The sequence below is a fragment of the Poeciliopsis prolifica genome, unplaced genomic scaffold (genome assembly GCF_027474105.1).
Source record: "Poeciliopsis prolifica strain line A6 unplaced genomic scaffold, Auburn_PproV2 SCAFFOLD023, whole genome shotgun sequence".
Lineage (NCBI taxonomy): Eukaryota > Metazoa > Chordata > Actinopteri > Cyprinodontiformes > Poeciliidae > Poeciliopsis > Poeciliopsis prolifica.
Window position 1 is genome coordinate 528,256 of NW_026562398.1, and position 16,563 is coordinate 544,818.

The following is a 16,563-nucleotide window of genomic DNA, read 5'->3' on the forward strand; positions in this document are numbered from 1 at the left end:
AGAACAGGTACAATTACATACAAAAGCAATGCCAAATGGAATCTGTTTCCGGGATTTGTCTTTGTTCGGAGTACACACCAAAAGTGGACAGAAAAGTTGTAAATTATGCTAGCTTCTTTTTCATAATTTAATGAAACCAATTAATAAGTCATTTTGTCAATGCCTCTGGCATTTCTGAGATACAAACAAGGTGTCTTGTGCCATTTGTTCCTCCTGCAGCAGCTGCAATGGTGTTAAATGCCAACAGCAAATGCTGCAAATACTCTGCAGTTTACTGGTGATAAAAGAAACGAGCTTCTCTGATAATTCAGCAGTAAGAGAGTAAAATCTTAAGACCCTGACATCTAGATAATCATTCTTTAAATTGGAGGGAGAAATTGTGCTAACAACAACACTTTTCGATGCTGAAGTTTTTATTGAAGGCAGAATACTCCATTTTCTTAATTTCAATAAAAAGTGATGAGGGTAATAACTAAAAGAATAAGCATCATATTATAATATTACAGTAATATTGTAATATTAGACAATACCTATTAGTCTAAATAATAAAATAGTAACTTGCTCAAAATGTAATCACGTTTTTGAGCCAATATTGTAATATGCTATGAAGTAGTTGGTGTAACATAAAAATAATCTTTAAAAAATGTAAAGTGGAGGCTTTAAGTTATTATACCCAATTAGGACTGCATGTTTTACATATAATGGTTTTCTAGGTTGTTATACCTATTACAAATAGATAGTGATCTGCCTTCTGCTGGAAAAACACCAAAAGTTTTCTGCTTATAGTTACTGATTCTAACCACGTTTTATTGGGGCTTTGTTTGGCAAACTGTTGACACTCAAACTGCTTCGTTAGGTTCAAGAACCAAACCGACCTGAAACAGTTGGTGATTAAACAGATTATGGGTCATTTCTGCCACCTAAATAAGACGACTCTGGATCCCAGTATAAAAGTACCAAAACCAGCACTATTTTGATGTATTAGTGTGCCCAATCTATCAAGATAGCTTTACAATCTGAAACCCCTTAAAGTTCTGGTACAGAGTGTAACGGATGGTGGCAGAGAGAAGGTTTCCCCACAGCCTCTGGTGTCAAATCTCAAATGATTAATATGTCCAGGTGTTGTTTCCTCAGAGCCAGATCCTCAGAGCAGTCTGTCAGGTGTAAAAGCCTTAGTGTATTTGTGTCTCTGAGCTTCATGCACCTCATTAGATATGCGCCGGTGATGATTGTTCCTCATGCGGACCCTCACTGGACTCTGAACCTCGTCAGAGGATGTCCCAGACGCTTGATCACTTTCACCATCTGAACCCATCTTCACATTTTCATGGACAATACCTGTAACACATAAACCAGGCAAAGTCACTCTGTGGTTCAGGAACAAACAAAACAGACTCAAAATACATTTGGTAAATTATAGACTTATTTGTTGATTTGCTAATTAAAACAAGTCATTGTCCTATATAGTTGTAATGATCCACTGTCTTACAAAATTATTCATTTCTGTTGATTTTTGTTTTTCACATTACAAATGCAAACTTTAATGTACTTCATTGGGATTTTATTTATGACTAAGTAGCATATTATTTGTCAATGTCAATATCCAGATTATCTGGAGATATCCATTCATTCATTCCTTGGTCAATCACAGCATAGTTGATTGACCTACTTTGTGTTGGTCAATCACATAAAAGTCCTATAAAATACTTTCAGGTGTGTCACTGAAACACAACAGTTTTAAAAGGTTCCTAGGGTATGAATACTTTAACAAGGCTCTGAGTCCTTGAGATTCCCTGTTCTATGAAAGCCAAAGACAGACCTCCAGATGATTGATGGCACCACCAGTAATAGGAAGGGGTGTAAGCCAAGTGTGTGTAAAATGGCACTCATAAGGTGAGGAGGTCAAAGATCAATGTAACTGCATGGAACAGGAGTTTTCCCATCTCTGCTTGCCACCCCCAACACCTTCATCTGGCCTAGAATCCATCTGATTAATGAGTCATGGAGCAGCTGACAAGACCGCCTCCATCATGTTGGTGTGTTTGTGAGGTAAAAGTGGGGGAAGGGACAAAATGGTCTCAACTTGCTGTCACAGAGACTCTGGGTCATGAACAGCACATAACACGTGCGGTTGGACCTTGGTGCTGGTGTTCATGTTTTCACTGAGTTTATTCAAGAAAGGGAAACATTTACAAGTAATCTGCCATAAACTGCACCATTTACCCTTGATACAGCCAGTCAGCTTGAGATAAGACATTCAGACAGAGATTAGGAGGTTAGAGGGAGAATGAACATGGAGGAGAGAAATGATAAGAAAGAAAGAAAGATAATTTCATTGACTGACTATGACACATCAGCCATGAGATTTAAAAACTCTGGGCCAGAAAAGTGAAACTATTTGTTTTAGTATGCTGGACTGTCAGCTGCAGACAGCTAAGGCTTATTCTAGGTCATTCATTTGTATCTATTTCTGTAATAAGGATACGAGAAAGACAAGCTGAATACTTTGTCATAGAGTTTGAGGATGGAAACTATAGAACAAAGCAAAAACAAGAACAGAAAATTATATTTACAGTTTTTTTCATTACTCATTCCATTTTTGTCACTCCATATTATGGAGTTTTAAACATCTCTCTAGCAATAATTTAATTAAGCTAAAAATACCATAAATTAAATCCTATATTCTTATTTTTTCTATTTGTAAGGCTTGAGAATATTCTCAAGTCTATCTGACGTCACTAGAAACATCTAGTCACACTTTTTATATCCTCATACTAAGCATGCCAGCTGCCCGGATATGCAAACTGATACAGACTTATCCAAACTGGGCTATTCATTTCAATAATTCTGAGATGTATTAATAATTTGTCATTTTGTATAATAATTTTATATAATTGTTTTAGAATGACTGAACTCTCCCATTCCACCATTGTGTAGTGAAAACAGAGAAAGCACTATGCTGTAGAGTTTTATCTCTTGTCAGGCCATAAGCCTTACATTAATAAGAGAAACATAAAAAAAAGCTAACACTCTAATTTAAAATCACATTTTTCTGATACTATTTCCATATAGTTGATTTTCAAAAGATAATGGCTACTAACACTCACTTGTGTTTATACTTCCATATCTAACTTGTTAAAGCTTTAAACATTGTTAAAGAACTGAATATTTTGTTGATGCGACTATCTCATAGCAGTAGTAATAGCTGTTGCATGTTTTGTCATTAAATGAAATAAATCAGATTATATAATAAGTTAAGGTTATTTTGTAAGACTTTAAGATTATTTCTTTAAAGCCTCTAAAATATAAGGAGACTGTAAGAAAATTATTTTAGCATGTGTTATGTTAAGTGTCTATAAGTTGATAAAAGGAAAATATGACAAATAGTAAACTTACATATATAAGTAAATTTCAGTTTGTGTTCAAAGGTTTAATCACATCACACTTCTGATGTAAGAATACAGGTCATAACATTAATGAAGGTCAGACCACGGAGTAGCCAGTTGTCACATAATCAAGAATTAACTTTCACAACCCAGATGGTGAAACCTTAAACTGGAGGTAACTGATACCAGAGTCAAGGGAAACTGATCCTGGGCATCTACAAATGAACAGAAGCTGACACAATTCCACAAGCTTGTGACAACTGAGTATTGAAGTACGACAAGTATAACAAAGGAAGTTCTTTTAGAGAACCCTGATCTTGCTTGTTTGCATAAACAGTAAAGTAGATGAGGGTGAATGAGATAAGACAACATGTGGTGGGAGGAGGAAATTTCCATCACTATGCAAACCAAACCAGGTCGTTTCACATTCAGTACAAAGCACAAATGTCACACACTTCTTGTTCCACCAAATTGTCTTCCTAATATCTCCTGCAGCTCTCCTTTTTCCTGTTTCTCTGAAGACAAAGAGCAGACAGTAAATGTCACAAGTTACCCCTGCGTCCCTGCAAGCAGACCAGTTGGCCTAGTTAGGGTTGCTGACTAAATGCTTGAAGACTGAGCGGGATACTTTCAGGACAACCTCACCCAGCTCTGCATGTGATACAGGAAGCTGGGATTCTATATAGCGCACACAAAAACGAACTTCAAAAGGAGGATGCAAAACCCAGTGAGGAGTAGCTCAAACTGTGAAGAAAGTCCGAGATTTACTTCAAAGACTAAAGGAAATCTTTAGATTTCCTGTTATGAATCTGCTAAACCTCCTCTGTTTAATTCAGTATTTTTACTTACTGCTCTTACAAGCTAAACTATGTCAAACTTTTAAAAGAGAACTCCTACTTTACAGAATCCCTTGGGACCACATTGCAACCAAAAGTCATCTTTAAGTTTGGAGGGATAAAAATGTTACTTGTAGAATATTTGTAGCCAGAGTTTTTACCTATATTTGAAAGATGCATACAGTTCCAATACATTCAGATGTTGCCTTGGATTGATGGATATTCAGGATTAGGGTGCAGATGAGCTGCTGGGTAAAGATGGACTTACCAATCCGGTTTCCTGGTGGGCGGCACGAGTCCAGCATTCGAAGCATACGGAACGGCGACAGCCTCAAAGGGGGGTCTCTCTCCCCCATCCTCATCCCCTCTCCCATTTTAGTCTCTCCCACCTTGGAGTCTCCCACTCTGAGAGCAGGTCCAGAACACCCTTGGGGATTGTCTGACATATCCGTTCTTGAAGAAGACTCACGGCACTAACATTTGAATATCTTTAAATGTTCAGAAATGCACTTCACACAGTAAGAAAACTAAGTCCAGGCCCTTTCAAGGAACTGTGGTCACTTCAGACGAGGTTTAAGTCAATAAATCCAGGCAGGAGTCTTGATTTAGAAGCTGTGGACAATTAAAGGTCCAGGCTTTCCGTCTGACAAAGATGCAGTCTACTGTGTTGCCACAGGAGCTCCAAGCAGAGGTCTAAGATTATGAGGACAGTGCAGGCGCACTAATAACAGCAGCAACTCCCTTAGCTGCAACTCCACTTCAACATTCTATCTCCCTTTCAGGGTATTTTCTGTAGACTCACTCTCCCTTCACTTTTCCTGCTTTCTCTCTTCGTTCTCTCTGCAGTCGCACTCCTCCTGCTGACTAAGGAAGGTCAAACAGCGTGCAGGTAGGTAAAATGCTGCAGAGATTGCCCAATGCATGCGATGTCTCAGAATAACAGGTGCTCTGTCTTCATTTGTATCTTCATGACACAAGCAAGCAAACACGTGCAGAGATTCACAACACATTTATCTTACCCCTCCCAGGGAAGACAACAGTTTCATTTGTCACATGCTCAACTATCGGCTCCTCTGTATCCCTTGTTACTTTTCTTTTCACGTGACGTCCCGATTCCTCTTGTCCTTGTTTTATTTTTTGTTTCTCTCTTGTTGTGTCAGATGTTTTTTCTCATGTCCTCTGCGGTCCCACTGTTGTTCTGCACACCACTCTATCCAGGCTGCTTACTCCCTTCCACTTCCCTCTCTCGATCACTCCCTCCTTGCCTGTGGCGCTTTTATCAGTGCTTCAGTCCTCTCGCTGCCTCCCTTCACCTTGCCATTACTCCCCTCCCTCTCATGTGATAGCAGTCGCTTTCTCTCCGCCTCCTCTTGTTACCATCTCTCTGTCGCTCGCGCCGAGATCGTAGATGGTATTGAAGATCGGTTTTGTCTTTCGAGTCATGAACTGATGACAGCATTTTCTGCATGATCAGCCTCTTTCTCAACCCCATCCCTGTTCCCCTCCTCGCTCTCATGTTCACTGACTCTCTATTCTCTGGTTCCTTGTTCTTATCTCTCTACGGATAAAATTAAGCCCTGAGGCTTTTTGATGGATGCCTCTGGCATCTTAGCAGCTTTTCCACTTTTTCTCTCTGTCCTTTCTCATGGGTGTGACACAGCACAGTCGTTTGGCAGCAAGTATCACAGCTCATCTCTTCAACATGCAGAAAATGTACCCACCTAAAAAGACATATCACCTACTTAACTGTTTGACTCTCGCGTACAGATAACAGAATTCTGTGGCTGCACAGTTACAGGAAAATCTGTAATACTGCTTCTGAATACTAAGACAATAGCCAATCTTGGCAAGTAAATATACGTTAAGATTTATCAAGGGCAGAGAAAGTCCTTACACACAACTAATACACTACTGGCATACAGAATGTCCATGCTTGATTTATAACATTTGACAAAATATTGCATAGAAGCAGTGCTTTGAGATCCCAATATTGCAAACACTGATATTGTGATTGCAGTTTAGCTTGGTGTGCAATACTGTACTGAGCGAGTAGTAATAGCCTTAAATAGAAGTATAAAAATACACCAGTCTAGGCAACTTTAAATGATTAGCATTGGAGTTAGCATTGGAGTTAGCATTGGAGTTGCGTAATCTGAACCCAAACCACAAATTGTTGCATCGTTTACAATTTTGTCAGACACATAGATAACAGATGAGTTCTGTGGCCTCTTTTGTGCAATCAGCTTATAAACTTAATTTGTGTAAATAAAAATAACTGCATTTATAAGATACACAGAGCACATTATTTTATCCAGGAAATCTATGCTTTCCTTATCCCCTTTTATTATTCTCTCCATGATGTTCATGGTGAACATCTTTCTCTGTGACTGTGTTCAGGAAACGTTTAAAATGGGGGGTTGATGTTCTTTAAATCTTGACAAGTTTACAAACCAAACATAGGTTCATGAAACCAGAAAGAAATTCCACAGATTTTGTTTCTACCATTACTGAAAATGTGCTAAAATATGTGACAATCTCGACAATCATCAACCGATTCTAAAAGAGACAAAACATACAGGGGCTGGTGCAGAGAAATTATCAGCCAGAACGAGGCATGAGTGTACTGACATACGTGATACATTTTTAATGATTAAAGATCTCAGTACCAAATAAAACTGTAAAAGTTTCACAAGTAAGTATTGCTTATATGAAGACATGGATCAAATGGGATCTGAAAACCACAACGTTATCTGTTATACAGTTCATGATTAAAGAACTTTGAATGAATTTGCTGTACAAACTCAAAGTAACTAGTGTTTTCCTCAGCGTTATGGATCAAACCTCTTTGCTTGCCCCACTGTTTAATCAATAAAATGTGCTCTTCTACAAAATGTTTATTTTTATTCATTTAAGTAAATAAATCCCATGAGAAAATGCATGGATTTGCTTAACATCTTTGTGCAAGAAGTGTGAGAATGAATTTCTTAATGAAAAAATTTATTGATGCAAAATTAACTACATAGTATATTACTGATCTTTGCTCACAGAATGTTTTCTTTGTCAAAACAAATGAAATGTTAGATTTAGAAGGTCATTCTGAAGGAAGTGTTTTATTTTCAGTGATTGTCAGGTGTGTGTGAATTGTGGGGAAACTTATACTCACACAGGGGTCTACCATTAAGTTGGCTGTGAGGTGAGTGTTTATATATTTATCTAAACACTCACAGTAGCTTTACACCTAAGGAAAGGATCTTACTAAACTTTGCAGGTGTGTAATTGAGTCTTTAAAAGTAGACGTTAAAGACGGATGTGATTTGGCCCACTGGTGCAGAGAGCTTCAGTAATAATAAGTGTTGATGACTAAATACTCATGGGGGCCAGGTTGCCAGTGGAAATCTCCTCTTTTTCAGATTGTCATGCATACTTCCCTCCAAGTTTTCTTTGCAAGAAGGATCCTCAATACAGCAGAAGATAACGCCTCAAAGAAGTATTTAGACAAAGTGGGACGTCTTGGATGGACACTTTATCTAAATGTCAACAAGATAAAGTCATAAAAGCCTGTCTTTCCTCATAATAATTAACACTATAAAGAACTGATCCACAAGCTGGTGATAGATAAAGCCTCACATCCTCCTTCACGACGGTTTTCAGGCTGTCTTGTAAACATTAACTAAGAAAACACTCTCATTCAGAGGCTCCCACACCCTACTTGTCAATAATGATAAACCTAATAACCATCCATTCACAGCTGATATCAGTTTGTGTATTGTAAATACATTGGCTAATTCAAATATTTCCTAAAGTAACAGACATAAGATTTTAAAAATGTCTGACGTGGAGAGGAAACTAAAAAAGTATTTGTAAGCATTTTGGTGTTTACTTTTTCAAAAATGTGCATGTCGTGTTTCATTAGTCACACTCTTTCTTAGGTTAGAGCTCTGGTCGCTTATAATGAGCTGCAAATAAAGTGATGGTTTCCAAAGATGAATCCTGTAGTTTCAGGCCGGATGAAACATCAAGAATAAAAAGCTCTCCACTAACCCTCCATCCACTACTGTTTCCACGTCGCTTCATGTTCACAGACACAATGTCAGACTCGAAACAATTTCCCCTTGATCTGCAACCATCCCACACCACTTTTTGCTCCCATAGGCTTCACGAACCATCATACTGCCACCTTCTTTTAAGCATATCTACAGTCAAATTACTTCACATAAAGGAGTGTTGTCACATTTTCTTTCTAAAAATAATATATAATGTAAGCCGTCTCTACACTAAGCCAACAATAACAATCAAAGTGCATTTTTTTATCCCTGAGGAATATGCATAAAAGAGAACCATACGCACAAGCCTGGGAGGGGTTGGGAGATTTTTAGTCTCCAGTAATTACCTCTAAAGCTCTTCTCTGCATCTAAGGAATCTTATTATTCAATTACTGGGACTGGAGTGCCTCCTGTAAGCTTCTAGCTCTGTTTATGTTGATCCCCAATATCCCAAACCCCCAAAGAACACATTTGCACATTCGGCTTTGAAAATTACCAGCATTCATTAGCAACGTCTTGCTTAAGCCTCAAGCGAGCTTACAACAGCAATCACAAAAAAAGGAGTCCGCACCATTGTTCTTATCAAGTCCAATCCAAGAACCTGTAAATGGATAGCGGGGAGCACAGCTTATGAGGGAGAGGCTTCCAGCTATTAATGCAGTATTAATGTGCCACATTTAATCCCTTTCACTGATGAGGTCTCTGAAGGTGTGCAAATTGCAGGAAAAAAAATTATTTTGTCTTTGCATTTAATATTTTAATTCAGTATCTTATATACAAAGAGAGAGGAAAGGGGGAGCAAAGGAGAGCAGACATCTGTGACATTATCAAAAATAGCAGCTTGCGACGCGTTTGGAGACGAGTCGGCAGCTTTCAGCGGAGTTGTTCTCGCTGTGAAACCGACAGGCTGGCCGACTAATCCTCAACAGTGTAACTACAGATTTTCACACAAACACAAAGGCAGAGATGAGGCTGAAAACTGCATCGCTAATCATTCCTCGCTGCATGTGTGGGTGTCGCCCTATTTAGCAACAGATTAATGCAAACCTGTGAGTTGGGCACGCACTTCTAAAGAACAGAATTACCACCAAATGCCACATTATTTACCGACTTGTGTCTGCCCATACAGTCGTAGTTAAAAAAAAGAGAATTTCTTTCAGTTCTAAGGGTTTATAACTGTTCTTATTCAGTCTTAAAAATGGATACTTTGATATATCAGTTGACCTTTTACACTGTGATTTATACTGTAACATAAAGTGCAGAAATAGCACATAAAAAGCTAATCACACTCAATGATTTGATCAATTTTCAAACAAGTTGAAGAAGGAATATCTTATGGGTCTTGTGTCACAATGTTTGAATAGTTTTTTACAACCTTGCTTCAGTCTATTAAAGTTTAAAGGCCATTATTTATACGCTGTCCTTCGTAGTTTCTGCCAAAACATTTATAGCAAGTTGCTATCTGAACTTCCACCAGGTCCCTAACGCTCATCCATCCATTTAATTTTCAGTGAGTCTGTTTAGGGTTGGCTTCTTCTCTGATAGAACACTGCCTCAAATTTGACTATATGGCTGCTTGTCTTGATTTAAAGGACTGTTTCGCAGTTTTCTGGAAGTTTGTTCCAAATTAGTGGTGCATAAAAACCATGTGGCTGCTTCTCCATGTTTGATTCTGGTTTTGGGGATGCAGAACCAGGAAGACCTTAATAGTCTGCACGGTTGATACAACAACAGGTCTGTCATGTATTTTGGTGCTAAGCCATTCGGTGATTAAAACTAAGCGATCTAATATCTGTGTTTCTGCTGGTAATTCTTCAAAGCACTGCAAACCTATACTTCTTTTTCAAACAGTTAGGAGGTCTAACAGACCATTCCTGCATGGTTTTTGTGGTGAAAATACTAAAATTTTTCTGGTCTCAAATTTCCATCAACGCAAGACAAATGGATGGATGGATGGATGGATGGATGGATGGATGGATGGATGGATGGATGGATGGATGGATGGATGGATGGATGGATGGATGGATGGATGGATGGATGGATAAAAGCATAACTGTTAGAATTTAAATTATGTATCATGTTCGGCAATAAGACAAGAAATAAGATGTCTCTACTCTAATTCTGTTTCAAATTTATTTCTACACTCAAATTTTAAACGTTTCCATGTTCCATGTCAGCTCTGTTTATACCAAACAAGCTAAGTGAGGCCTGTAGAGGCTGAGATGTAGTTTCTCCATATTTGGGTGAGATTTCAGTTGGTTTTGAACAGCCTGACCTAAGAGTAAAACTTTTGAAACAACCACTTTGAGAAAGATTAGCAGCTGTTCTCTGTATTTTCCACTTGTGAATGATTGTTTTCTCTGAGAGATGACCTTATAAAAATCGCTGTAAGTGTGTTTATAGGGATATTTATAAAAAAGTCACATCTCTATCTCTAAGATCCCTGTTTATGTATTTTCTCCTATGAATTAAATGGACACACACTTAATGCTCCAGACCTGAAAACTGCCAAAACTTCAGAAATAATAGAGATAATCAGATTTGAAGACAATCACCGAATCACCACCCTGCTGCAGCCAATCCTCTTGACTATTATGAAAGTAGGGTGTAGCGAGCTTATTCATATAATTTTAAGACATGATAAAGACCAATTACTATTTTAACCATGCTCTAACATGAACACAGTAGAAGTAAAGGAGATTGTGCTTTTACCTTGACTCATAAAGATGAATACAGACGGTGGGTAAAATGAGGATGGAGAAAGTGAGAGACAGAGAAGTGGTGGGTTATCTTCTTAGTGCAGCAGGACAGAGAGATTGCATCAAGCCGCTCAATTAAAGGATGCAACGTGCTCTGACTGTCGAATGGCACACAGTGAGTCAGCAAGACCAACCAGTTGGCAACACACACCCACAGAGAGTCCCCCATAACATTTCAAGCTACACCTTATCAAGATTTTAATAATAGAGCAGCATCTATTCTAGGTTCTGAGTCACGAACTGGGCCTTTTGGGGGATTTTCAGTGCTCAGAAGCAGATGTGGAGTTCAAAGTCACTCCACCAAACCAATAATTTGTGGGCTCTGGCTTACACTTTCAGTGGCTCACAGTCAACAGACTTACACAAAGCAGAATGTAAATAATATATGGTTTTCAATTATTTTTATAAAGTAAAACTTGAAATGTGTACCTCTCGTCATTACATTGTAGACATCACCCCTCACTACTGCAGCAAGTCTTCACGTTTCTAAAAATTTTTAATCCTCCACACGTTGAAGGTTTTGTCCATTCTTCTTTGCAAAACTCCGCAAACTCACTCAGACTGGATGGAGAACAACTCTAAAAGTAAATTTTTTGAGTCTTGATAAACATCCCTAATTAGACCTGGTTCGCATGGTAACTGAGTAATTCTAGCAGATAAATATGCTTTGATCGAAATCACTATGTTTAGGGCTGATATCCTGCAACAAGGCAAACCTCCACCACAGCCATCATTTACTTTTATTAGTGTTCCCTGCTCTATGGCTCCTGACATTAGCCATCCAGACAAACTCAGAAATAAGATTACAGGGATCCATAAAGCCTAATGCAACATTATATAATGCAGACAGAAAGAATGCAGACAGTATTTGTGGCTTCAGTATAAGCATGGATTTGTATTTGTGCACGTTAGATTACGGTTTTGACTCTCCACATCATAAATAATATTGGCAGAAATTTCAAACACTGTCACAAGCAGCAAAATCAAAATCAAATGTCATAGCAAAAATAATTAAAGAAGATGAACGCAGATTTTTAAAAGCTACAATCTATATACAAGTTAATGCTGATGCTGTTTGTGTTGTCATCACTCTGTTTAATTCACTACATATGATAGCATGTTGTTTTGTTGTTTAGAAGTTGAATAATTTGGGATCTCCTGATATAAGAACTCATTTTATTAGTTAAGGAAGTATATGTCATCTCCAAGAAGGACAATGCTGATTCTGAAAACCCTGAGAACCTCGCTGTGTTTGCAAATGAAGCAACACCACAGCAAATAATTATTAGAATCTATGTTCAATTTGACCACGCAAAGAGAGACAGTATGCAATCTTATCAGCATGAAAGGAAGCCGACTTAGTTTTGGAATATTCACTAACACAGCAAAGGTTTGATATATTTTCTTATGAGTTTTTCTTGGCACTGAACAACTAACTTAACATATATGTTTACATGTATGTGTGATTATACCCAAAGATCCAGTCCTGTGCAGGCTCAGTAAGGCTCTTTCCCTCTCCAGCCCTCCACCTGGTTCTCTGCGCAAGGCGGTGCGGCCCAGATGACCGGCATATTGACGCAGGAAGGAGGGAGCACTATGAGAGGCAGGAGGGTGCGCTGAGCACACCACGGGCACTGTGATGCACAACAGACAAGGGCAGGCATGGAAAGAGAACGGAGGAGAAAAAAGACCGAAAAGATTCAAAAAGTAGGACAGGCAGAGAGGACCAAAGTACAGGACACATGAAAACAATTGGGAATAGAAAATGGGAGAAAAATAGAGGAAGAGAGAGATGACACCAAGTAACACTGAGACCAAACAGAGTCAAGTCGAATATGGAACACATAGGAATAGTACAATATGGTGCAATAAGAGGTAAAAGGCAAAGAACATGTGCAGTTGCTGTGTTCAGGTTAGAAAATGAAGCAGCAGCGGCACATAGCAATTTGAATGTGAAATAAAAAAGTGTGAGGCATGCAAACTGGAAAACATGTTGAGTCACAAATGATGTGGACAGCTGACAAAAGCAAGACATGCAGACAAAAAATCCAACACACAGACTGAAGAAAGCAGGCAAGAAAAAAGCAAAGCATGACAGATTTTTAACCTTAATAAAAACTTAATGTTTTTTTTCTTGGAAAGCAAAACCCAAGAATGTATGTTTTATCATTTACACATCATACTAATATGTTGTAGTATAAGCATTAACCTGGGTTGTCAATAACACGTCACAAAGTACAAAGTACTGAAGTTGGACCACTTTTTTCAGTAACGAGTAATCTAAAGCGTTGCAATTTCAAATCAAGTAGTCAGATTACAGTTACAAATTGAAATCACTTTGCGTTGCTGTGCGTTACTATCTTCTTTGTTATTAAATTGTATTCCCTCGACGCGTCTTGTCGCGTGACCAACGTCTTTATGCGACAATGTCAGCAGCGGCATAAATGTAAACAATTTTGTTGGTGGAAAAACAGGAAGTATTTTGAGTTTCTGTCGCCAAGTCCGATTATTATAAGCAGCTTTGGGCTTTTTTTTTTAAGTTGCTTACAAATTTAATGAGTCACGTGTTGCACCTTTTTGGGCTCGTTTTTGAACGTGAAGTTGCTCATTTGTGCTTGGAAATAAGCAGAGACTCATAATGAACCTCATAATGAACCCCAGAATTTGTCCATCATTACAGTAGTTTTAGTCAAGCTCTCCCTGTCCGTCATTTCCTGGATTATCCGTCCCACTGTGTCTTTGTTGAAGTCAAGTTAATATTTTATCTGTGAATTACGTTGAACTATCCAGAAAATTGGAAACATCGAGACTAATCTGAACAGCGCAATAAACGTGAAAACAGCCACGAATGAACCAATCCGTAACGTTGTGCAACTAAACGCCATTATAATTATTAATATTTATATAAATGTCACAAGTCTCTGCAGCAGCCATCTGAATTGTGGAGCGGCAGGAGAAGCTCTGTGCGCTGCACTCTTATACCAAACACCGGGCTTTAACACACAACCTGGAGGCTGGGGGCAGGGTTACAAAATAACTTGCAATTATGTATTAGGAAAGATCAATGTCATTTTCACAGGTGGTGGAGCGCTGTTAGCAGTGCATGGACTAAAAAGGTTACTTTTAATGTAACTTAGTTACTTTCCAAATCAAGTAGTTAGTAATCGAATTAAGTTACTTTTTCAAGGAGTAATCAGTAATCCAATTAAAGTTACTTTTTCAAAGTAACTAAGTCATCACTGGCATTAACACACTTGTTTTAGAAGAAAGAGGATCTCCAAAGGACAGATAATTACTTCAAATAGAATTAAAATGCCAGTGTGATTATAAAGGAAAAATATCTTTCTTTACAAAATTCTCCTCCTCCACGATAAGTTTTTTTTTTTTTTTATCAGTTTTGCACAGATGTAGAGATGAAAACATGTGGGAGTTTGAGCACATGTGGGCAGGGAGGTATCACAGTGCAGCGAAAGGCCATAAGTAGACGGTGATGTAGAGTAGTTGTTAAAGTTTAATGCCCCTTCTTTTCTCATCCTCTACATTACCTCCTCTGGCCTCTTTGCACTTGCCGCCCGTGCTCTCTGAAAATGGACTGACACGGCTTGAGCTATTAAAGGCTGAAGAGAGGCGTGTAAAAATGTAAAGATGGAAGCAAAAGCAGAGGATTGCACTGACTAAAATAATAATAGCGGTATAGATGCTGCAGCATTGGAGCTGGAAATCAAGACTTTTGCTTCTGCTATAAAAATAAAAAAATGATCACAGCACGATGCAGCTACAGTATAGCTTTAAATACTACTTTTCTGGGAGGATATTTATTATTTTTTCCAACATTATGCCCTGTTCTGCAGACTTGATTTTTTGCCTGCTGCCAGGATAGACAAAAACAACCTTGAAAGCCTCATTGAGGTCTCATTTCTACATTGAGAGCAGGAACTGTAATCCTTGAAGATGCCCAGCAGATGGCATCCAGACAGAGTTTCAAGCAAACATTGCTTTTCTCAATATGAGCAAAGACATTGGTTTGCTTGAAACTGAAAACACAAAATATGAGGTCACAAGACTAAAAGTTTGTGCTATTCAGTCTTTTAGCCTTGATGACCAAGGTAAACAAGGAAGTTATTGTGATGAAGCTGATGAAGGTGTGGGTGGTGATGATGAAGATGGTTGCGGTGCTGTAAGAATATTTGCAAGTGTCCAAGCTCGCCCTTTATGACTCTTATTACTTAGGACACAGTTCTACATTCACAGTTTGGGGCTGAGAGCACATACGAGCAACAAAACAAATTATTTCTGTGAAATCAAAGTGAAAAACAAATATAAAATATCTGTTAGCAACAATAACCAAGAATACCCTCTCCATTAAATCTGTGATGATTAGCACACCATAATTTTAAATAAAAAGCAATGCACAGATGAAGACTTCAAAGCTGCTAGCGCTTAGTTCATTAGATTATGGTAAACAGCATCCCCCACAGCACACTCAGCAAAGATTTGAAATATAAAGAAATGATAGAAAAATAAAATGTCCCTTTGGAGATCTTTTGATTTCACCTTCATTTCATACTCGGAATAATATTAAGTCCTGGATTCGAGTTCTCTTGACACTTAATCAACTTAGTTTTGCACCCAGTCCAAATTAAAAACTGTCTCTATTGCATAAACGTAATCAAGAGAGAGGTTAGTTTTTTGTTCATTTTCTGCATGGGATTATGACATTGTAATGCAGGGTTATTTTTAGTTTGAAGCTTTCTGCACATCTTTACTAGTGATACAGAAACTGTGGGCGATGCTGTAACTGAAACCAGGGAAATATAATAAACATACATATTCTTGAAGCAAAGAAAGTCCATGACATCATACTTATTTTTTTTGTTGTTCTCTTTTGTGCAGCATGAGAAGGTCTGCATATAACTTATTAACATAATAATGTTAATAAGCTGTTGAATGTTTCAAGAATGTTGACATTTTTTCAGGTATTATTTTAGTCTCTAAACGCATGGTTATGAATATAGTAACAATTTCTGTTTGTCCCTGTACTTCAGCTGATGAGTCCTTCAGAGTTATTCATTTAAAGCTGTTAAAGTTATTATTATTCTGTTTAATTCTTGGGAAAAATCCAGGTTCTAACTCAAAAAAGCAAATGTCAGAATTTGAACAAATCTGAAAGGATGAATCATGTTTGAAAGTTTTTTTCTTTTAAATTAAGTTATGTGGACTTATATATTTTACAGTTACAGATTGCATACAATATTCAAAAGTGAAAAATTAGGCATCTTGTTTCAAAAGTTTCTTCCCATTCTTGCAACAAAAAAAAACTTAATGTTTTGTGAGATTTGGTTCTTTGTGCATCTGGCACTGTTTTAAGCTATACCAACATACTTTGGTTAAATGCATGTTAGGGTGAATGAGAGAACAAAAGTCAGTTCTTTACTTTTGTTAAAGTCTTTGGATGTGAATGTTTTACCCTGCGATCTTAAGAGACTATGTCATTTAGATATTTTAGAGATCGGAGCTACTCCTAGCAACTATTAACTTG

The 16,563-nt window shown here is 37.9% G+C and overlaps 1 protein-coding gene across 6 annotated transcripts in view; it reads right to left on the bottom strand.

The window, feature by feature from the left end:
* The window catches only part of LOC129370270 (cyclin-dependent kinase 17-like), a 44,050-nt gene that overhangs the window by 16,440 nt on the left and 11,047 nt on the right, over positions 1-16,563 (bottom strand). For 3 of the 6 annotated variants that reach the window (XM_055046124.1, XM_055046125.1, XM_055046126.1), the window contains exons 3-4: positions 12,497-12,658; positions 1,205-1,338 (exon numbers count right to left, since the gene is read on the bottom strand). In XM_055046124.1, the coding sequence (XP_054902099.1) occupies positions 1,205-1,338; positions 12,497-12,658 (296 nt within the window). Of the gene's footprint in view, positions 1-1,204; positions 1,339-4,490; positions 5,883-12,496; positions 12,659-16,563 lie in introns of those variants that run through there. The other 3 variants (XM_055046127.1, XM_055046129.1, XM_055046128.1) reach the window with 2 other exon arrangements.